The 16,430-nt window shown below is 60.9% G+C and overlaps 1 protein-coding gene across 2 annotated transcripts; it reads left to right on the forward strand.

Annotated features, from left to right (window-relative positions):
* Positions 1 to 15,923, forward strand: SYNGR1 (synaptogyrin 1). Of its 2 annotated transcripts, none has more exons than XM_040986349.1 (4): positions 1 to 160; positions 11,553 to 11,790; positions 12,868 to 13,013; positions 13,834 to 14,009. In XM_040986349.1, the coding sequence occupies exons 1-4, from the start codon at positions 62 to 64 to the stop codon at positions 13,924 to 13,926; spliced, it is 576 nt and encodes a 191-aa protein (XP_040842283.1). In that variant the 5' UTR covers positions 1 to 61; the 3' UTR covers positions 13,927 to 14,009. The 2 variants fall into 2 exon arrangements, with proteins under 2 accessions (XP_040842283.1, XP_040842274.1); XM_040986340.1 differs by lacking the exon at positions 13,834 to 14,009 and adding an exon at positions 15,514 to 15,923 and having other exon boundaries at positions 27 to 160.
* The last annotated feature ends 507 nt before the right edge of the window (positions 15,924 to 16,430 follow it).

A 16,430-nucleotide genomic window follows, 5' to 3' on the forward strand; every position in this document is an offset into this window, starting at 1 on the left:
GCGCACGCGCACGGACCGGCGGCGCGCGCCGAGTAGGGGGCACCGCGCGGGTGCAGCCACGATGGAAGGGGGTGCGTACGGAGCGGGCAAAGCCGGGGGCGCCTTCGACCCCTACACCCTGGTCCGACAGCCGCACACCATCCTGCGCGTCGTGTCTTGGGTAAGGACGGACCTGGCGCGCGGAGCGGAGCGGGGGTGGAGTCGGCCGAGCTGCGACGGCGGCGGTGTGGTGTGTGTTTGTGGGGGGCTGTGGGCTAGGGCCGCGCGCCCCGACCGACCCCGACCCCACCCCGGCCCCGGGTGCGGGCGCAGCGGCGGCGGGCGGGCGTGCGGAAGGCGGCTCTTAGCCACGGAGCCCTCGCCTGCGCCCGCGGCTTCCTCCTGCCCTGCTGCGGGGCTCGGGGACGGGAGCTCTCGGTCGCGGGGGTCGTGGGCTCCGAGAGCCGCTGCTTCCGGGGGACACCCCCGCCCCGGTTCTCCGCTGCCGACCTCGTCGCCTGCACCCTCGAGCCGCGCGTCTATGCAGCTAGCGTCCCAGGTTGCGGACTAGCGACCATAGGGACGCTGCCTAGATCTTAAATGACCCTTTCATGTGGGGGCGGGGGGACGTCGGGATGTGGATCCTGAGGCGGACGTTGGAGGGAGTGAGGCCCGGGGGTGGGGGTGGGGGTACCCGGCCGTGTTCCTGGGCAGCGCTAGTGGGCATGCGGGTCCCTCCCTGGTGTTCTCCCAGGAGCTGCCTTTCCTTCCTGGTGTGACCTTGGGTTGGCCACCACCCAAGAAATGTTCACAAGAAGGGGGGACATTCACCTCCCAGGTGCCTAGCTCCTGTCTCTGCCTCAGTCTCCCCCCATCAGAGGAGGGTTTGGAGACCCACCTGGGCTGCAACATCTCATCACTTCGCGGCATCCCCCATCCACCAGGGCGCCCTGTGTGTGGGGGGTACCTGGGAGACAAGACCCTCCTTCAGTGAGGAGGTGAGGGAGCCCGACTCTGGAGCTCTGGACCTGCAGCCCCCAGACAGGGCAGAGCCCCCGGAGCAGATGGGAGAGGGTCGACCAGAGACCATGAGCATCAGGATGGGCTCAGGTGGTGTCGGCCAGGAGCTGCCTGGGGCAGGCTGTCATTGCCCAGGCTCCCTGGCTTCAGGGGTGCTTTCTTCTGTTGGCCTGGGGCCCACCCCAGATAAACATAGACCAGGAAGCTGGGACACTGTGCAGGAGGCCGCAGCACCTGCTCCCCAGCTGTTAGGGGACCTGTCAAGATCCTCCAGCTGGGGTGGCTCCCCAAGCCTTTATCTTGGCACCTTCCATCCTGGTCCTGGGGCCCAGGAGGGGAGTGTTGTGCTCATATGCTGGCACCCGGGCACCTTCATGAGGATGTGAGGCTCACGACTCACCCATCTGCCAGTCGCCAGTTCCCCCAGAAGCAAACTCAGGACCTTGGCAAGAGCGAGGTCCCTGACCAGGGAATTTGGGGGATGCCTGGCTGTGCCTGGGCCCTGAGTGGGCCAGACTTCTGGTGTGCTGGGGGCGTGGGTGTGCTGGCAGGTTGGGCGTGTTGCTACTGCCGCCTGGCATGGCTTCATTTAGCTGAGCCTGATTGAGTCTGCTGGCCCCACGGGAGGGCAGTGTGTCTCGGATGCAGGCCTGTGTGCCCTGGGGAGCCCGCAGCCCCTCTGCCGAGTGAGCCAGGGACCCAGAGGCTTCCAGAGCCCAGGGTTGGCGTCTCTCCCCTATGCCATCAGAGAAGCTTTCATGGAAAGGGGGATGACTAATGAGGCCTGTTGTGGTGGGCAGGACTTATGGTTGTGTTTGGAGGATGGCCACTCTGGCATGGGTGCCTACTGTGTGCTGGGCCACCCAACACACCTGGGTGGGAGACTTCCTGTCCCCAAGGAGAGAGGGAACAGTGTGCAAACTTGGAATTCTAGGATACAAGGGTCATTTGGGCAGGCCCCCTACTCCCCACTCTCCAATACATGCAGCTTCCTGTCCTGCCTATATACCTGGGCACCTGGGCACAGGTGTTGGTACCTTCATGCAGGCAGCCCTTTGTAAAGCTGACCCTCTCTGGTGGTCAGAGCGCTGCCACTCCGCTCCCCGCAGTCATTGGGAAGTTTAGCTTGGTAGGTGGAAGCTGTACAGCTTGGCTGCCTCTCACCACTGCACTGTACCCCAGGAAACCGAGACATGGGTGACCTGTGCGTGTTTTACAATAGAAAAGAATTGGGGTGGAGGGGAGACCTTGTGTGAACCCGCGGTTGGGGAGGGCTGTAGTTGACGAGGTGTTGTGTCCAGCACTTGCCCCTGGCCGTACCCTTTCCCTCCCCAGGTCCATAGTTGGCTCTGGCCTGCAGTGGCTTCCTCATGGAGTTCCTGCAGCCTGAGCTCTGGGGTCCTTGGGGCTGGACCTTGCCATCTTCAGCCCCAAATGGTATGAGACAATCGTATTTTACCCTGAACTCAGACCCCTACTACAGCCCTGGAAGATATCCAGGACCCCGTGAGTCCAGAAAAAACCTTGGTTGACTGGAGGTCAGGAGCCAGCTCTGAGCTGCTGCCTCTGACCCGGGCAGAGCTGCCGGAGGACCAGGACTTTGGCTGCCACCAGGAGCAGCCGTGAGGACCTGGAGCAAGTGTCCCATCACGCCCAGGTGGGGCTCAGTCCCAGGTGGTCCAGCAGCTGCTCCTCTGTGTGTCTCAGAGTCAGAGGGGGTGCTGGCGCAGGAACGCAGTACACAGCTAGCTGAGCTTGAGATCCGGGCTTGTGGGCTGTCAGAAGGGTGCGGGTCTCTCCCACACAGACTGGATTCTCTCTTGCCCTGTCATCGGAGGAGGTGAGCCAGCTGCCCGCCACCCAGCCTCCTGGTGTGCAGGAGACAGACGCAGCAGGGGTTCTGTCAGTGTAGTTCTGCTTTATTTGGGAAACACACGCTCTTATATAAGAACAGTGAGCAGTCTCAAGCGGGGAATTCCAGGAAAGGAGGAGTACTAAGGACCAGTCATAATTAGGGTCAGGAATGCATGCGTTCTATACATCATCAGCACGCCTGCGGAAGCCACCTCCCATAGGCCAGGGGCAGGTGAACACGCGGTGCCCATGAGCACGGAAATGGCCCTGGCCAATGAGCCTTTCTTCAGAACAACTTGATCCCCGCCCTGATTCACATCCAGGACTCTCCTTTTGGTGCCATCTTGTCCACCTTGTGTAACCTAGTGACCTACTTGCCCTAGAGCCCCACAGAAGGGGGCCAGGGTGCTGATGGTGAGTTGGGCCTCCCCAACACTGTGTGTGGCAGAATAGAGCTAGGAGTCCTGGGATGCTGCCGTCTGCCAGAGGGTCTCTTGAGCGTGGGTGGGCATCTTCTCCCCATTTTATGGGTGACTCAGGTTGGCCCTCAGCCTGAGGACTGTACCTGCTCTAGGTCCTGGGGCTGTTAGAGACGCTGAGCAGACCCAACACACAGGACTCCACTCTGGCGTCCTTGTCTGGGTTCCTGTAGCACCCCAGGGGGCAGCTTGACCACCTCCCAGCATCCCCAGAGTTAAAAAGCTGAGGTTGCTTTGCAAAGACAGTAGCTTCCAGAGAAGACCCCTGAAGCCATGTTGTGGCACAGTGCTTAGTGTCTGTACACCAGCATCCCCTAGGGATGCCAGTTCGAGTCCCAGCCACTCCACTTCCAATCCCACTGCCTGCTAATGTGCCTGGGAAAGCAGCAGAAGATGACTCAAGTGCTTGGACTGCTGCACCTGCGTGAGAGACCCAGATGAAGTTCCAGGATTCTGGCTTTGGCCTGGCCCAATCCTGGCTGTTATAAGCCATTTGCAGAGTAAATTAGGAAACGGAAAATTTCTCCCTCCTTTTTGTAACTCAGTTTTTTCAAATAATAAATCTCAAAAAAAACAAAAGGAAAGATGGCAAAATCCCCACCTTGAACCCACTGCACCCAGGAAGGGGGTTTGCATTGGAGACGGAGTGTCTGACCAACTCAGATGTTTGTCTGGTCATTCCACACACACCCAAGTGCCCCTGCCAGGGGCAGCCAGCCCGTGTCCCACCCTGCACAGTGAGAGCAGGACCGAGTCAGCAAACCCTGTCCAGGAAGCTCGGGCTGCTGCAGGAGGTTGGCAGTTCCCTCTGCCTGGAGGAGTATAGAGGGCTTCCAGGAGGTGGTGGTGTCTCCTGAGCCGGTAGCCCGCAGTGTGTGGCGGGGAGCAGGTTCTGGGAATGGTGGCGGGTGCTTGAGGACACGGGAGCATCTGAGGACGTAGGGTGGCAGCAAGAGTGACAATTTGAGAGGCCCGAGGGACAGGTGGGCACCGCCCAGGATGAGGGATTCACAGCTGGGTAGTGTGAAGCCTGGAAAAGGGCTCTGGGAACCCCCATGATGGGGAGTGGGCTGCCCCTGTGACGGGGAGTAGGCTGTCTGGCAGTCCAGCATCAGGCACGGCCCTGCCACTTATGCACAGGCATGGAATTGCAGCTAGCCCTGTTTGGTCTGGATTCCTTCAGCCTCTCTTGTTGCCCCCTGGCTGCTCTGTTCTTGTGGGGGTGGGTCTCAGGTAGGGTCTGCAACAAGGAGACCCACAGACGTTGCCCTGTGGTTTCTGCTGTGTGTCTCGGACTTTCTCCTGCGCGTCGGGTTTGGGGAGCCTGAGTGGGTCTGGGGTTTGGCATCAAGAATAGGACCACCATGCAGGGCCTTGCTGAGCCTCATTTGTGAGCTAGGAGTGCAATGTGTGGGCCTGGGGAGCCCCAGAAGGTTTGTGGAAATGAGTTTGCCATGTACTTGCTGGGTGGCTTCTCCTGGGGGCTTTGTTCCTCCCCTGTTCTCCCAGAGAGGTGAGCTGGAGTTCCCAAGTCCTCAGCCATGTCCCCCATGATCAGCCAGAGCCCCGAGGAGGGCAGTAGAACAGGGAAGGCCGGAAGCGGGAGCATAGGCAGATGGCAGGGCGGTTGGAGGGAGCCACACTTGGCACCCAGACCGGAAGAACCAGCTGCCCAGGCCTGTGGGAGGGGCGGCAGAGCAGGGCAAGGGAGGCGCCTGGGCCACGTCCACCCTGCCCCCAGCCAAGACGGCAGGCAGGGTGTCAGGCTGGCTGCAGTGGGCACATGATCCCCAACCTTTCCACCCCCAGGCACCCACTCCTGTGCTGAGTGTGGTCGGGCTTACTGAGAATTGTCGATCTTACTGTTTTTCTTTTTTTAAGATTTATTTTTAGCGCTAGTGTCATGATATAACAAGCTAAGCCTCCACTTGTGGCACCAGCACCCCATATGGCCTCCAGTTTTAGTCCCGGCTGCTCCATTTCCCATCCACCTCCCCGCTTGTGGCCTTGGAAGGATTGCTCAAGTCCTTGGGATCCTGCACCCATGTGGGAAGCCTGGAAGAAGCTCCTGGCTTCTGATTGGCTCAGCTCCAGCCATTGTAATTGCAGCCATTTGAGGAGTGAACCAGCAAATAAAAGATCTGTGTCTCTCCTCTCTCTCTGGAACTCTGCCTTGCAAATAGAAATAAATGTTAGAAAATATTAATTTTTAATTATTTTAAAAGCAGAGTGGGACGTTAACATTGGAGCCTGGCATTGGGGGTGAGGTCCCTGAGTCTCTTGTCAGGCTTCTTTTCCAGGGATAGAGTCCTGCTCAGCTCCCCTGTGTGGGGGTGGCAGGTGCCGGGCGCAAGGGACACTGAGGGCAGAGGGTGGCCATTTGACTGGGCCAGCCCTGAGCTGTGGGACCCAGGCTGCAGCCATGCTAGGACCCAACAGAGCCCATGTGCCCAAGCCTTCAGCCCCTTTGCTGTCCCCAGCACCATCTGCACTGTAACTTGGCTGCCCCTGGGCCTGGAGTGGGCAGGGACTCCTGGCTGCAGAGGCCACTCGTAGACCCTGCTGGCTCGACCTCGGGCATCCATATCAGGCCCCCTGCCAGCTCCTTCCTGTGGCACATCATGGCAGGAGGTGACCCCATGCTCGCTTCCCCCCTCCTTGTCACACCTCACAGTCTTGGCCTCACTCCTGCTCCTTGATGCTCCTTGTCCCCTCTGCAGCTGTGATCCTATGCCTGACCCGGCCTGGTGGTCTGGGGGTGGTGCCTCCAGCCCAATCACTGCTGCTAGATGCCACCTCTGTCACCTGCCCGCCACGCATGGGCGGAGCCTCCTTCCGGTCAGCTTGCAGACATACACCACGGCTGCCCCAGGGCTGTCTCTGTGGTTGCTGCTCCAGGCCCCTCGTGTGGTGTCATTCACTGCTGACGGCAGCTGCTGTCCCACCACCCCTCACCCCGGTCATCGTGACCTTCCTGTTGCCAGATCCTGTGACCAGCTGCTATTGACAGAGCTACTTGGGCTTGCTGTGTGTGTGTGTGGGGGGGTGCATGTCCTCCTGTTGAACTCCAACAGCCCCTGGGGGTGCACCTGCAGTTCCTGCATACTGCACAGTGCACCTGCAGGTGCGTGCAGAGGTGAGTGTGAGACCCCAGTGAGGGACACTCCAGGGCTGAAGGACACAGCAAGGCGAGGGCTGTGGTCAGCTAAGCAAGAACCCAGGAAGGAGCTGCAAGCAGAGAGACCTCCACAGGCAAGGCCCAGGAGATCTGGGGCAGCAGTGAGCTGTGGCTGGCACCCTGGCATCTCACACGGGGAGTCCCGTGTGTGTGGGTGAGGCAGACTGTCCTGCTGTGTCCTTCTTTCACACACTGTGCCCATTCAGCTTTTCCACCCAGCCTTCAGAGCTCCAGGCAGACAGCCCCTCCCCCGAAGCCTGCCTGGGTTGCCCCCAACCTCGCTGTCTTCTCCCACTTGCCTCCCTCCTGCTTGCTGAGCTTGGCCATGAGGACTGGCAGAGCAGTGGGCTTGCCCACCTCGTGAGGCGGGGAGGCAGGGCCTGGGACTCCCTGCAGGAGCAGCCACTTGGTGGCTGGCCTAATAGGGGCAGGTATTGGTGAGGAAACGTACACAGGATTGGTCAGCCTTGCTCTTCCTGCCAGCTGCGGGGCCTCGGCCTCAGCTGCCCCATCTGTGGAATGGGCACTGTGGTGGATGTGGATGAGGCCCAGTCTGTGGTGGGTCAGGCAGTGTTTGCCTGGCACCTGCGGCCCTCTGCCCTCCACCAGGGGAGGACTGGGTGGGGCAGTGCTGAGGGGCCAGCCCTGAGCAGGGGCCTGAGCCCCCTGGAGTTGTGTTGAGGCTTTGGCCCCCCTCCCCCACCCAGAAGTGTTCCTTGGGGCAGCAAGGCCCCCCCTGGGCAGCTTGTGGACAGATTACCCCATAATCCGCCTCAGGCTGCAAGGCAAGGAGAACAGAATCCCGTGAGCCCTGGCTTCCTCACAGGACCCCGAGGTGGGTGGGGGGCCAGAGAGCCTGCGGGACACCCTGGGCACAGGGGGCACGGGGATACAGGCTGTGGGGCAAGCCAGGGATGTGCTTCTGCAGTGGGCATGATCCTCTGTCAGGCCCAGGGAGCCTTTCCCGACCCTCACCCCCGAAGCAGTGAGCAGGAAGGGAGTGCAGTGACGTTGTGTTAAGACCAATCAGGCCACTGCAGAGGGCTGGCCTGGAGGTTTCCCTGTGGAGGTGCCGGCTGCTCTGAGCCTTGGATCCGGAGAAGGAGCCTGATGTGGGAAGGTGGGGAAGGTGGGGGCGCAAGTGTCCCAGGCAGAGCCATGTGCAAAGCAGGGAGGAGCTTGGTAGGGGAGGGAGGGGAGAGGTAGGAGTCTGAGGGGGCCAAGTCTTGGCTTGCAGGGGAGGAGTGGACAGGCAGGGAGATCACTTCTCACTGGTTTGAGGAGATGGGCAGACTTTGGGGGTCTGCAGGGGTCTGGGGGCACCTTGAGACAATGGCCTGAGCCAGAGGGGGGCCCACAGAGTGATTTGGGAGGTTCTCATGGGCCTCAGAACAGCAGTCTGGGGGAATGGGGTGAGGGATGGTGCCTGGACAGTTGGGCGAGCCGTGGGAGCAGATAAAGGAGGTCTGAGGTTGTGGAAGACTGGGGGAGGCTGGCCAAGAAGCCGGTGGGTCACACAGGGGATCCCAGAGCCCTGAGGGGAACCATGGACAGCTGGGAGGAGGCGGCAGGCGGTGCTGGGGCCAGGGTCCCCCCACCCCTTGCAAGGCCAGATAGAAGGGAGAGCATGGACGCCTGCGGCTGCAGGTGTGTGTTGCCCGCTGCTTCTCCTGAGAGAACCCAGTGCTTTTATCAAGACGTCAGAAGCAGGTGCTGGGACCGCAGTGTCCCCCCAAGTCCCACAGCGTGGGCTGATGCACCCTGGCCTTGCAGACGCCCACTGGTGGTCTCAGATAGGTCCCAGGGTCCAGGATCTAGAATCCATTCCACCCTGGGAGACAGGCGGGCCGAATGGGTGCAGGCATGGCCATGAGTTTGGTTCAGAAGGTTCTGGGAAGGATTGATGAAGAGGCTTTTCATCAGGGGGCACTCGGTGAGCACAGGCTGAAAAGGAGGCAGAGGAGACAGGCCCGTAGACGAGGCCCCGCCAGGCAAGTTGAGACCCCTGAAGGTCTGCTCCTGTTGGACAGGTGAAAGGGTGGGCAGTGGCAGGTCATAGTTACCACACCGCCTGTCCGATGGCTGAAACAGGCAGGGGCAGGGGTCGCAGTGGGCAGCTCCGTGCCCAGAAGTGCAGGATCCTGAAATCCTGGGATTGAGAGATTCTTTCCAGTTTGTTTTTTTCCGAGTGTGACATAGATCTGCACCAGGCACCATCTGGATTCTGTTTTTAACAAGATCCAGGATTGGCTTCACCAGAAGGTGGGGAAGGATCCACACGACTTGTCCTGGTTATCTCGGGGCTGGTGGGGGTGGGGGTGGCCTTTTCGGGCCTGCCGTGCCCAGCAGCCCGCCAGCCAGGTGCTGGCCCGGGCTCCAGCCTCGACCAAGGAGTTTCCAAGCATCTGGGGCCGCCCAGCAGGCCAGCTGCCTCCCGCCGCTGCAGTGGCCAGGGTAGGATTCCATCCCAGATTAATTTCCGGTTCTCAGGTGGCTCCTGGTGGCTTCTCTGTGTGTTGCTTGCTGTCACCCCAGGAAGCCATCTGTCTCAGGGCTCCAGCTGTCCATCCCAACACAGGGTTCAAGTCCTTTCTCCATTCCTGAGCGGTGGAAGCCTGAGGCCACGTCCTACTGCCGGGGACCCATCCAAGGGGCCCATGGCTCTGTGAGGTCAGCTGGCTGCTGCGGTGCCTGGCACTGCTCCCTCCCAGCCTCAGCCTGCAGAGACCCCTTGTGCAGGGCAGGCAGCAGGCCCCCGGCTTCTGGACTTGCCGGCCCTCCTGGCCTCAGGGATGGTGCCTGGGCTTGGCGACCTGCCTCACCTTCTGGGTGTGTCCCCTCCCCCCACACACAGCATCGGAAGCATCGGGTCACTTGCTGCTGTTGGGCTTCTGCCACCAGCTGACCTCTCCCGGGGTCTCCCCGGTGCCTGGACTGTTCCCTCTGCACCACTCTGCTTCCTGATGCTTGTAGGGACTGCTGGACAGAAAAGGACCTCTGACGTCCAGCCCCAATTCTCGAGCTTCTGAGAAGAGATCGCCTAGGCCCTGCTGTGGGGTGGGGCAACTGGCAGCTCCCTGCTGTACCTGCAGCGAGCACAGCCAGCCCCCCAAGGATCTGGGATGGAAATAGCCTTTACAGGGAGGAGAACCTGGGGCAGTAGAAGGACAGCAGGTGACTGGGTTGTGGCCTAGAAGGCCCCCAGTGCCTGCGCCACCCTGTCCGTCCCTTTGCGGAGTCCCCTGGGGACCGTCCTCTCCAGCACTTTCCTTCCCCCTCTCTGGTGTTCCCTGCCGTGCTCTCCCATGCAGGCTTAGTGTAGGAGTTCCTTCTCCTTGGTCCCCAAGGCCCCGACTTCCATCTTGCCTTCTTCCTGCGCCCCAGGGAGCCTGGTTGCTTCCAGGCCAGGGTTGTGTACTGATCATAGTGGTTCGTAGGCCAGGGACAGATGAGAGGGACTCCGGCTGGTAAGGGGACTGCTGGTTCTCACTGCCCTCATAGCCGGAGTCCCTGCTGCGGCCCACCAGGCCTTGTACCCCCACTTGTCCCATGTACCTCCCCAGCCTGGTGTCCAGCGTGTTGTTCCTCCCGCTCCAACCCCCTCCTGCAGCCTTGGCATTACCCACCCATCTGCTCAAACCCCCTCCCCCAAGACCTGCCCAAAACTGGCTCCCTGCGTGGGCCATCACTGTCCTTGCTTCAGTGGCCAATTTGGCGAGTTCTGGGTCAGGCTAGGGCAATTCTGACCCCTTCCACTCACCTAGGCAGGCTCAGCTCATCCGGCCCCACTTACAGTCACTGCTCTGCCCCCAGAGTCCCGGCAGATGCAGTGCCCTGGGACTCCAGTCCTGTGCTGGAGCCAGCAAAGCCCCCCAGTGCCTGCGCCACCCTGTCCGTCCCTTTGCGGAGTTCCCTGGGGACCGTCCTCTCCAGCACTTTCCTTCCCCCTCTCTGGGGTTCCCTGCCGTGCTCTCCCATGCAGGCTTAGTGTAGGAATTCCTTCTCCTTGGTCCCCAAGGCCCCGACTTCTATCTTGCCTTCTTCCTGCGCCCCAGGGAGCCTGGTTGCTTCCAGATTTTGGTTTCTGAACAGGGTCTCTCCCAGCCCCTGGGAGCAATCCCTTTGCCTAGGGCCCCTCCCAGCTCCAAGAGGTGCAGTTCTCTCACCCTCCTCAGGGGTTGGGTGTGTCCAGCAGGTCCTCTGCCCCAGAGGATCTTCTGTTGCCACCCAGGACTGGACCTCTTCAGGTGAATTCTTTCCTTTGTTCTTTCTTTTCAGTTTTATTTTTAAAAGGATTTATTTATTTATTTTTACAGAGAAAAGGAAAGACAGCGATTTCCATCCACTGATTCACTCCCCAAATGGCTGCTATGACAGTACAGAGAGTCTGAAATCAGGAATCAAGAGCCTCTTTCAGGTCTCCCATGCAGGTGCAGGGTCCCAAGGCTTTGGGCCGTCCTTGACTGCTTTCCCAGGCCACAAGCAGGGAGCTGGAGCTGTCAGGGACATGAACTGGCGCCCATATGGGATGCTGGCACTAGAGGTGCCACAGCACAGGCCCCAGGTAACCATTCTGAAGTGAGTGATGCCATGTGGGTATTCATGTTACCTTCTAACTTCCACCTGCGTCTCATTTCAAGACTCTGAGCAGTGTCTGACAGGGCCCTGGGCATGGGCTCTGGCCTGACTTCCTCCGTGTACCTTGGAAGGAAGCACTCTCCACGGCTCCCTGCCTCTGACAGTTTCCACTGTCTTTCACTTGTTTGCAGGGTTCATTCTGCTTATAGCTGGCACCACCACTCCCTGCCTAGGAAGGCTTGTGGCCATCTGTTTAGCAGGACACCATTCCGTTCCTAGAGGAATCTCAGTGCAGAGGTCCAGGAAGCCCTTTGGGGATCTGTCTTGGACCACAACTGCTAAATGTCCCGGTTGCTGCAGCAGAGGAAGGAAGCTGCTGACCCCTCCCTGCCCCTGCTGCGGCCCCTGCCTCCCGTGACCCTGACTCACCTGACTCAGAGGCCCTGTTCCACCCGCCCCCGCAGGTATTCTCCATCGTGGTGTTTGGCTCCATTGTGAACGAGGGCTACCTCAACAGCCCCTCGGAGGGCGAGGAGTTCTGCATCTACAACCGCAACCCCAACGCCTGCAGCTACGGCGTGACCGTGGGCGTGCTGGCCTTCCTCACCTGCCTGCTCTACCTGGCCCTCGATGCCTACTTCCCGCAGATCAGCAGCGTCAAGGACCGCAAGAAAGCCGTCCTGTCAGACATCGGAGTCTCGGGTGAGCCAGCCGGAAGTGTGGGGGTGGGGGTGGGGGTGGGGGTGGGGGTGGGGGGGCCCCCTAGATGGGGGGAGTCGGCAGGGACACACCCAGGGCTGGTGAGAGGAGGCTGTGACAGGACTCCCCCCCCAGACTCCTGCCAGGGAGGGCAGTCAGGAGGGGGATGCTGCTGGTCCAGTTGCATGCCACTGCCCTGGCTGAGTCCCTGGACGCTAAGCAAGAGGGCACCCTAGGAGCCACAGCCTCCCCTCTACCCCACTTCCCAGGCAGCAGGACAGGATCTGCCACCCCATGCCCTCCAGAAATGGCTTTTAGCAGGGACACCCTGCTCCCTGACCCATGGGTGCCAGGGATCTCTGGCACATGCTTAGGCAGGGGTCAGACCCCAGGCTTCAGCTTTGCAGCCCAGAAGGAACCAGAAGGAATGAGAAGAATAGATCTCAGACTTCCATGGACACACACAGTGGTCCCTGTGTGTGTCCAAGGACAGGAGGGTTTGCCTGTCCCCTGGGCATGGACGTATACAGACACACACACAGGCATGGACACACACATGTGGACATGGACATGAACTCACACACACACTTTCCCCCAGGCAGCTCTGGGCTCCCTTGGGCACACCCACCCATCCTGCTTCCACACTGCCCGGAGCCCACCCAGCTCTCTCTGAGCTTGGCAGCAGCAAAAGCTGGAGAAGCAAAGGCCCAGAGTGACCCCTGCCCTGCAGGCTGTGGGGATGGGGTGGGGTCCTCTTCCCTGGGGAGTGGCAGGGTAGAGGTAGGGAGCTAGAAACTGGCATGTGGCAGCGGGCAGCAGAAAGCTGGCTTGAGCTGATTGCCAGTTCTCTGTCCCTTCTTCCCGTCCTCCCTCCGGCTGTGGAATCACCGTGCCCTCCCTGTGGGCCCTGTCCCCGAACCCTGGCTCCCCTCTTCTGCCCCTGCTGCTTTGCCTGCCTCCTTGGGGATCGGGGAGCATGGGGGACACGCTCTCAAATGCCCCCATTTTTTGGTTTCCTCCTCCCCTCCCTGCCCTTGCCCCCTCCGCCATGCCTGACGTCCCTGGCCTTGTGCACCGTAGCCTTCTGGGCTTTCCTGTGGTTCGTGGGCTTCTGCTTCTTGGCCAACCAGTGGCAGGTCTCCAAGCCCAAGGACAACCCGCTGAACGAGGGGACCGACGCCGCCAGGGCCGCCATCGCCTTCTCCTTCTTCTCCATCTTCACATGGGTGAGTGTAGCACCCGGAACATGCCCTCCTGTCCCTGGGGACCTTGCCCCATGAGTCCTGGGTCCTCCCCTGCCCAGGCTCTCTCCCCCCGGCTGGCAGGACGAACACACGGCCTCCAGACCCTCGCCCAGGCTCAACACAGTGCGGCCTTCCAGGAGTCACGCTCCCGCTCACTGAGTTGGGGGAGCACGCTCTGCTGGGGACTCCTGGGCATCCAATGTTTTATTTATTATTTCCTAGAGAAACTAGAAAGCTGCATTGTCATGCAAAAGCTAAGCTTTACTTGGCGGTGCTTCACTCTAGTGAATCATGTACTGGGGCCCTGTTCTGGGCCCACCCTCCACCCCTTCCTGGGGCCCTCTCCCCAAGCCCCCATCCTCTAGTCCTCCTGCACACAGAGGCCCCCAGCACCGCTGGTTAGGCAGGCGGCCTTCCCAGGACCCTCATGCATTTTCTTCTGGGACACCCCTGTTAACAGTACACTCAGTGTAGAGGAGGAGGCCTGTGGCTCAGGCCCTAGGGGATCAGCCATGGCCACTCCTGTCCCCAAGACTGAGCAGTAAGACCCCAGTGTCCCCAGGGGATCTCAGACCAGAGGTGCTGCTGATGCTGCAGAGTGGAGACTACTAGGGCCTACCCACTGGGTGGACACAGCAAGCACTGAGACAGGGTGGGACGCTCCGAGGTGGAAGTGGGTCGCAGAGCTCGAGCTTTCCCGGAGCGGAGTCGAACCCGGGCTGTTGGTGGCCCTCCCAGCCGTGCCACCTGGCCCTCTGCCCTGCCCCATCTCCCATCGGCTGCCCCTGCTCTCTCCCGGCAGAGCCTGAGTGCAGCCCTGGCCGTGAGGAGATTCCAGGAGCTTAGCTTCCAGGAGGAGTACAGCACGCTGTTCCCCGCCTCGGCGCAGCCCTAGGCCACCGCCTCCTGTCTGGCCGAGCCGACCAAGGGGGCTGCCCACTCACGCCTAGATTGTTGTTTCTCCTTCAGTAAACACTTACTGAGTGTCTGTTCTGTGCCTAGTGATGAATCAGGAGGGGGTCCTGGGATGGAGAGGTGGACCCTGCGTGCTGGCCTGTCCCGGGGCTGTGGAGTGAAGGGCCACCCTCTCGTCCCCATGGAGGCTGGCCCGGTGGGTGGATGGGATGGGTGCAGCACCTCTCTGAATCCGCTTCCGAACCGGGCTGACTGGTGACAGCACCCGGTGAGGCCTCGGGCCGCTGGGCACAGGGATGCTCAGTAAGTGGTAGCTTTGCTCCTGCGTTCACTCATTTCTCATTCACTCATTTGTTCTGCCCTCCACAAGTCGGAGATCCTCCAGGGTAGTCCTCCAGTGGCAAGTCCTTGTTCTTTCAGCCCCCAGCTTCTGAGCAGGCAGCCCCTGCTCCCCGCCTGCCGAGGACCTGAACTCCCTGTGTCCCCATGCACAGCACCCCTGTGACACCCCTCTTTCCTCAGCCTAACCTCCCAGACCCCTGCTCCAGCTTTAGTCACCTGGAAAGTGCTGCCTCTTAGAGGGATCAGACCAAAAGCAAATGTCTGGGCACTGGTGTTCTAGAACTTTCTGGAAGAGAACACCAGGGTGCTGCCCTGCATTGGCCTCTGTCTGGGCTGGGTGCTGGCACCAGCTGTGCCCTGGACACCCGCCCTCTCTGGGGCCGGCTCAGACTTCACCTTCTCCACCCAGAAATGGGAATGTGGAGCCAGCACTCTCTGACCCCAGGCAGGTTCCCAGGGCAGAGCGCCCTCACCAGGAGCCCCCAAACAGCTCTTACTCCCTGGCTCAGTGTAGACAGTGAAGGGCAAGATGGACGGGTGCTGCGTGCCCCGGCCTCCTCTCAGGGATTCACTGCACACCGACGAGCCATGGAGTTCCCCAACACACTCTGATGGACTCCGTCTCCCAGGCTTGTCTGACCACAAGTGCTTCTGTTAGCTTTCAAGTTCAGCAGCAAGTGATGGAAACCCCACGTGACAGTGGCTTGGGGTGCAGCCTGAGGCCATGGCCCAGAGCTGGCATGGGTCTGTGGTGATGCAGCCCTCCTCCACCTTTACAGTGTGGCTGGCCGTCCTCATGGTCCAGTGTGCCAACCAGTGCTTCAGGCATCATGTCTGCATTCCATGCCATCCCAGCATCAGATAAGAGGAAGGCACAGAGAACAGGAAGTGCCCTGTTGGCTAAAACGAGCAGTTTGAGGAAGAGGCTATAGGCTTTTGAGGCTGCCTATACTTTGCATGGTGGAGACCTTGAGTTTAAGTTGACCCAGCATGAGAGCCGCCCCCTTCCCCATCAGCATCTCTGGCTGGACCCTGGTTCTAAGCCACCCGAGCCTCCAAGCCTGGTTTCATGTTTTGGTAGGCCCCTTAGCCCTCCGTTACCCCCTACCCTGTGCCTTTTTATGTACTAACTGCCACTAACCCAATGCTTTTGTCTGTCTCTCACCTAACTGCCCCTACCACCTGCCCCCTCGCCTGCCCATGTCCCTGCTGCCCCTGTCCTCAGGCGGGCCAGGCCGTGCTGGCCTTCCAGCGGTACCAGATCGGCGCCGACTCGGCCCTCTTCTCCCAGGACTACATGGACCCCAGCCAGGACTCGAGCATGCCTTACGCACCCTACGTGGAGCCCAGCAGTGGGCCGGACACCGCCGGCCTGGGCGGCACCTACCAGCAGCCAGCCAACGCCTTTGATGCCGAGCCCCCAGGCTATCAGTCGCAGGGCTACTGAGCCGCAGTGACCGCCTGCTCCCTGGCCTGTCCCCCCTGCCCCCTGCCTCCTCTACCACCGCCCTCCCCCTCCTTCCTAGCCCTGTCCAGACATGGGGGCGTCTGCGTGTGTGTGCGTGTTTCTCTCGAGGGCGGGTATCCAGCAGGGGAGGGACCCTGCAGCCAGGGAACTTGTATCCATTCCCTGTGTCATGGGGCATTCATTGAGCGCCTGCTGTGTACGAGGCCTGTGCTGGTGAGTGCAGCAGGAGGGCCTAGAAGAGGGACCCTGGCTCCCAAGGGACGGGGCAGGGCTGCATCCACTGGGCGGCTGAGAAACAGACCCAGGAGCCAGGGCCACTGGCAGCGAGTGCTGGGGCAGGGCTGAGCCCTCCCCCACCAATCTTCCCGCCCTGCTTTCCATCAGTGGAGCATTCTCACTGAGCCACGCTGTCACCCCAGGCAGCCATGGGAACCTCGCCCATGAGACCCTGGCTCTGCCACAAGCTGTAGATCTGTTCTGTCCTGTCACTTCCCTGCCATCCGTACCCCCTGTGTCCCTGCTGGGCTCTCCTGAGAAGGCCCCACCTCACCTGCTTCGCTGTGATTGGCATCTGTCCCGGTCGACCCCGTGGGGTCCCGGGGGACCACTGGGGTCCACTGGGGGACTGGGTCAAGCCTTTTGTGATAGCCTAAAGGACTAGTCACCGTCCTGGC

The sequence above is a fragment of the Ochotona curzoniae genome, unplaced genomic scaffold (assembly GCF_017591425.1).
Source record: "Ochotona curzoniae isolate NIBS_2020 unplaced genomic scaffold, NIBS_Ocur_1.0 contig_1014, whole genome shotgun sequence".
Lineage (NCBI taxonomy): Eukaryota > Metazoa > Chordata > Mammalia > Lagomorpha > Ochotonidae > Ochotona > Ochotona curzoniae.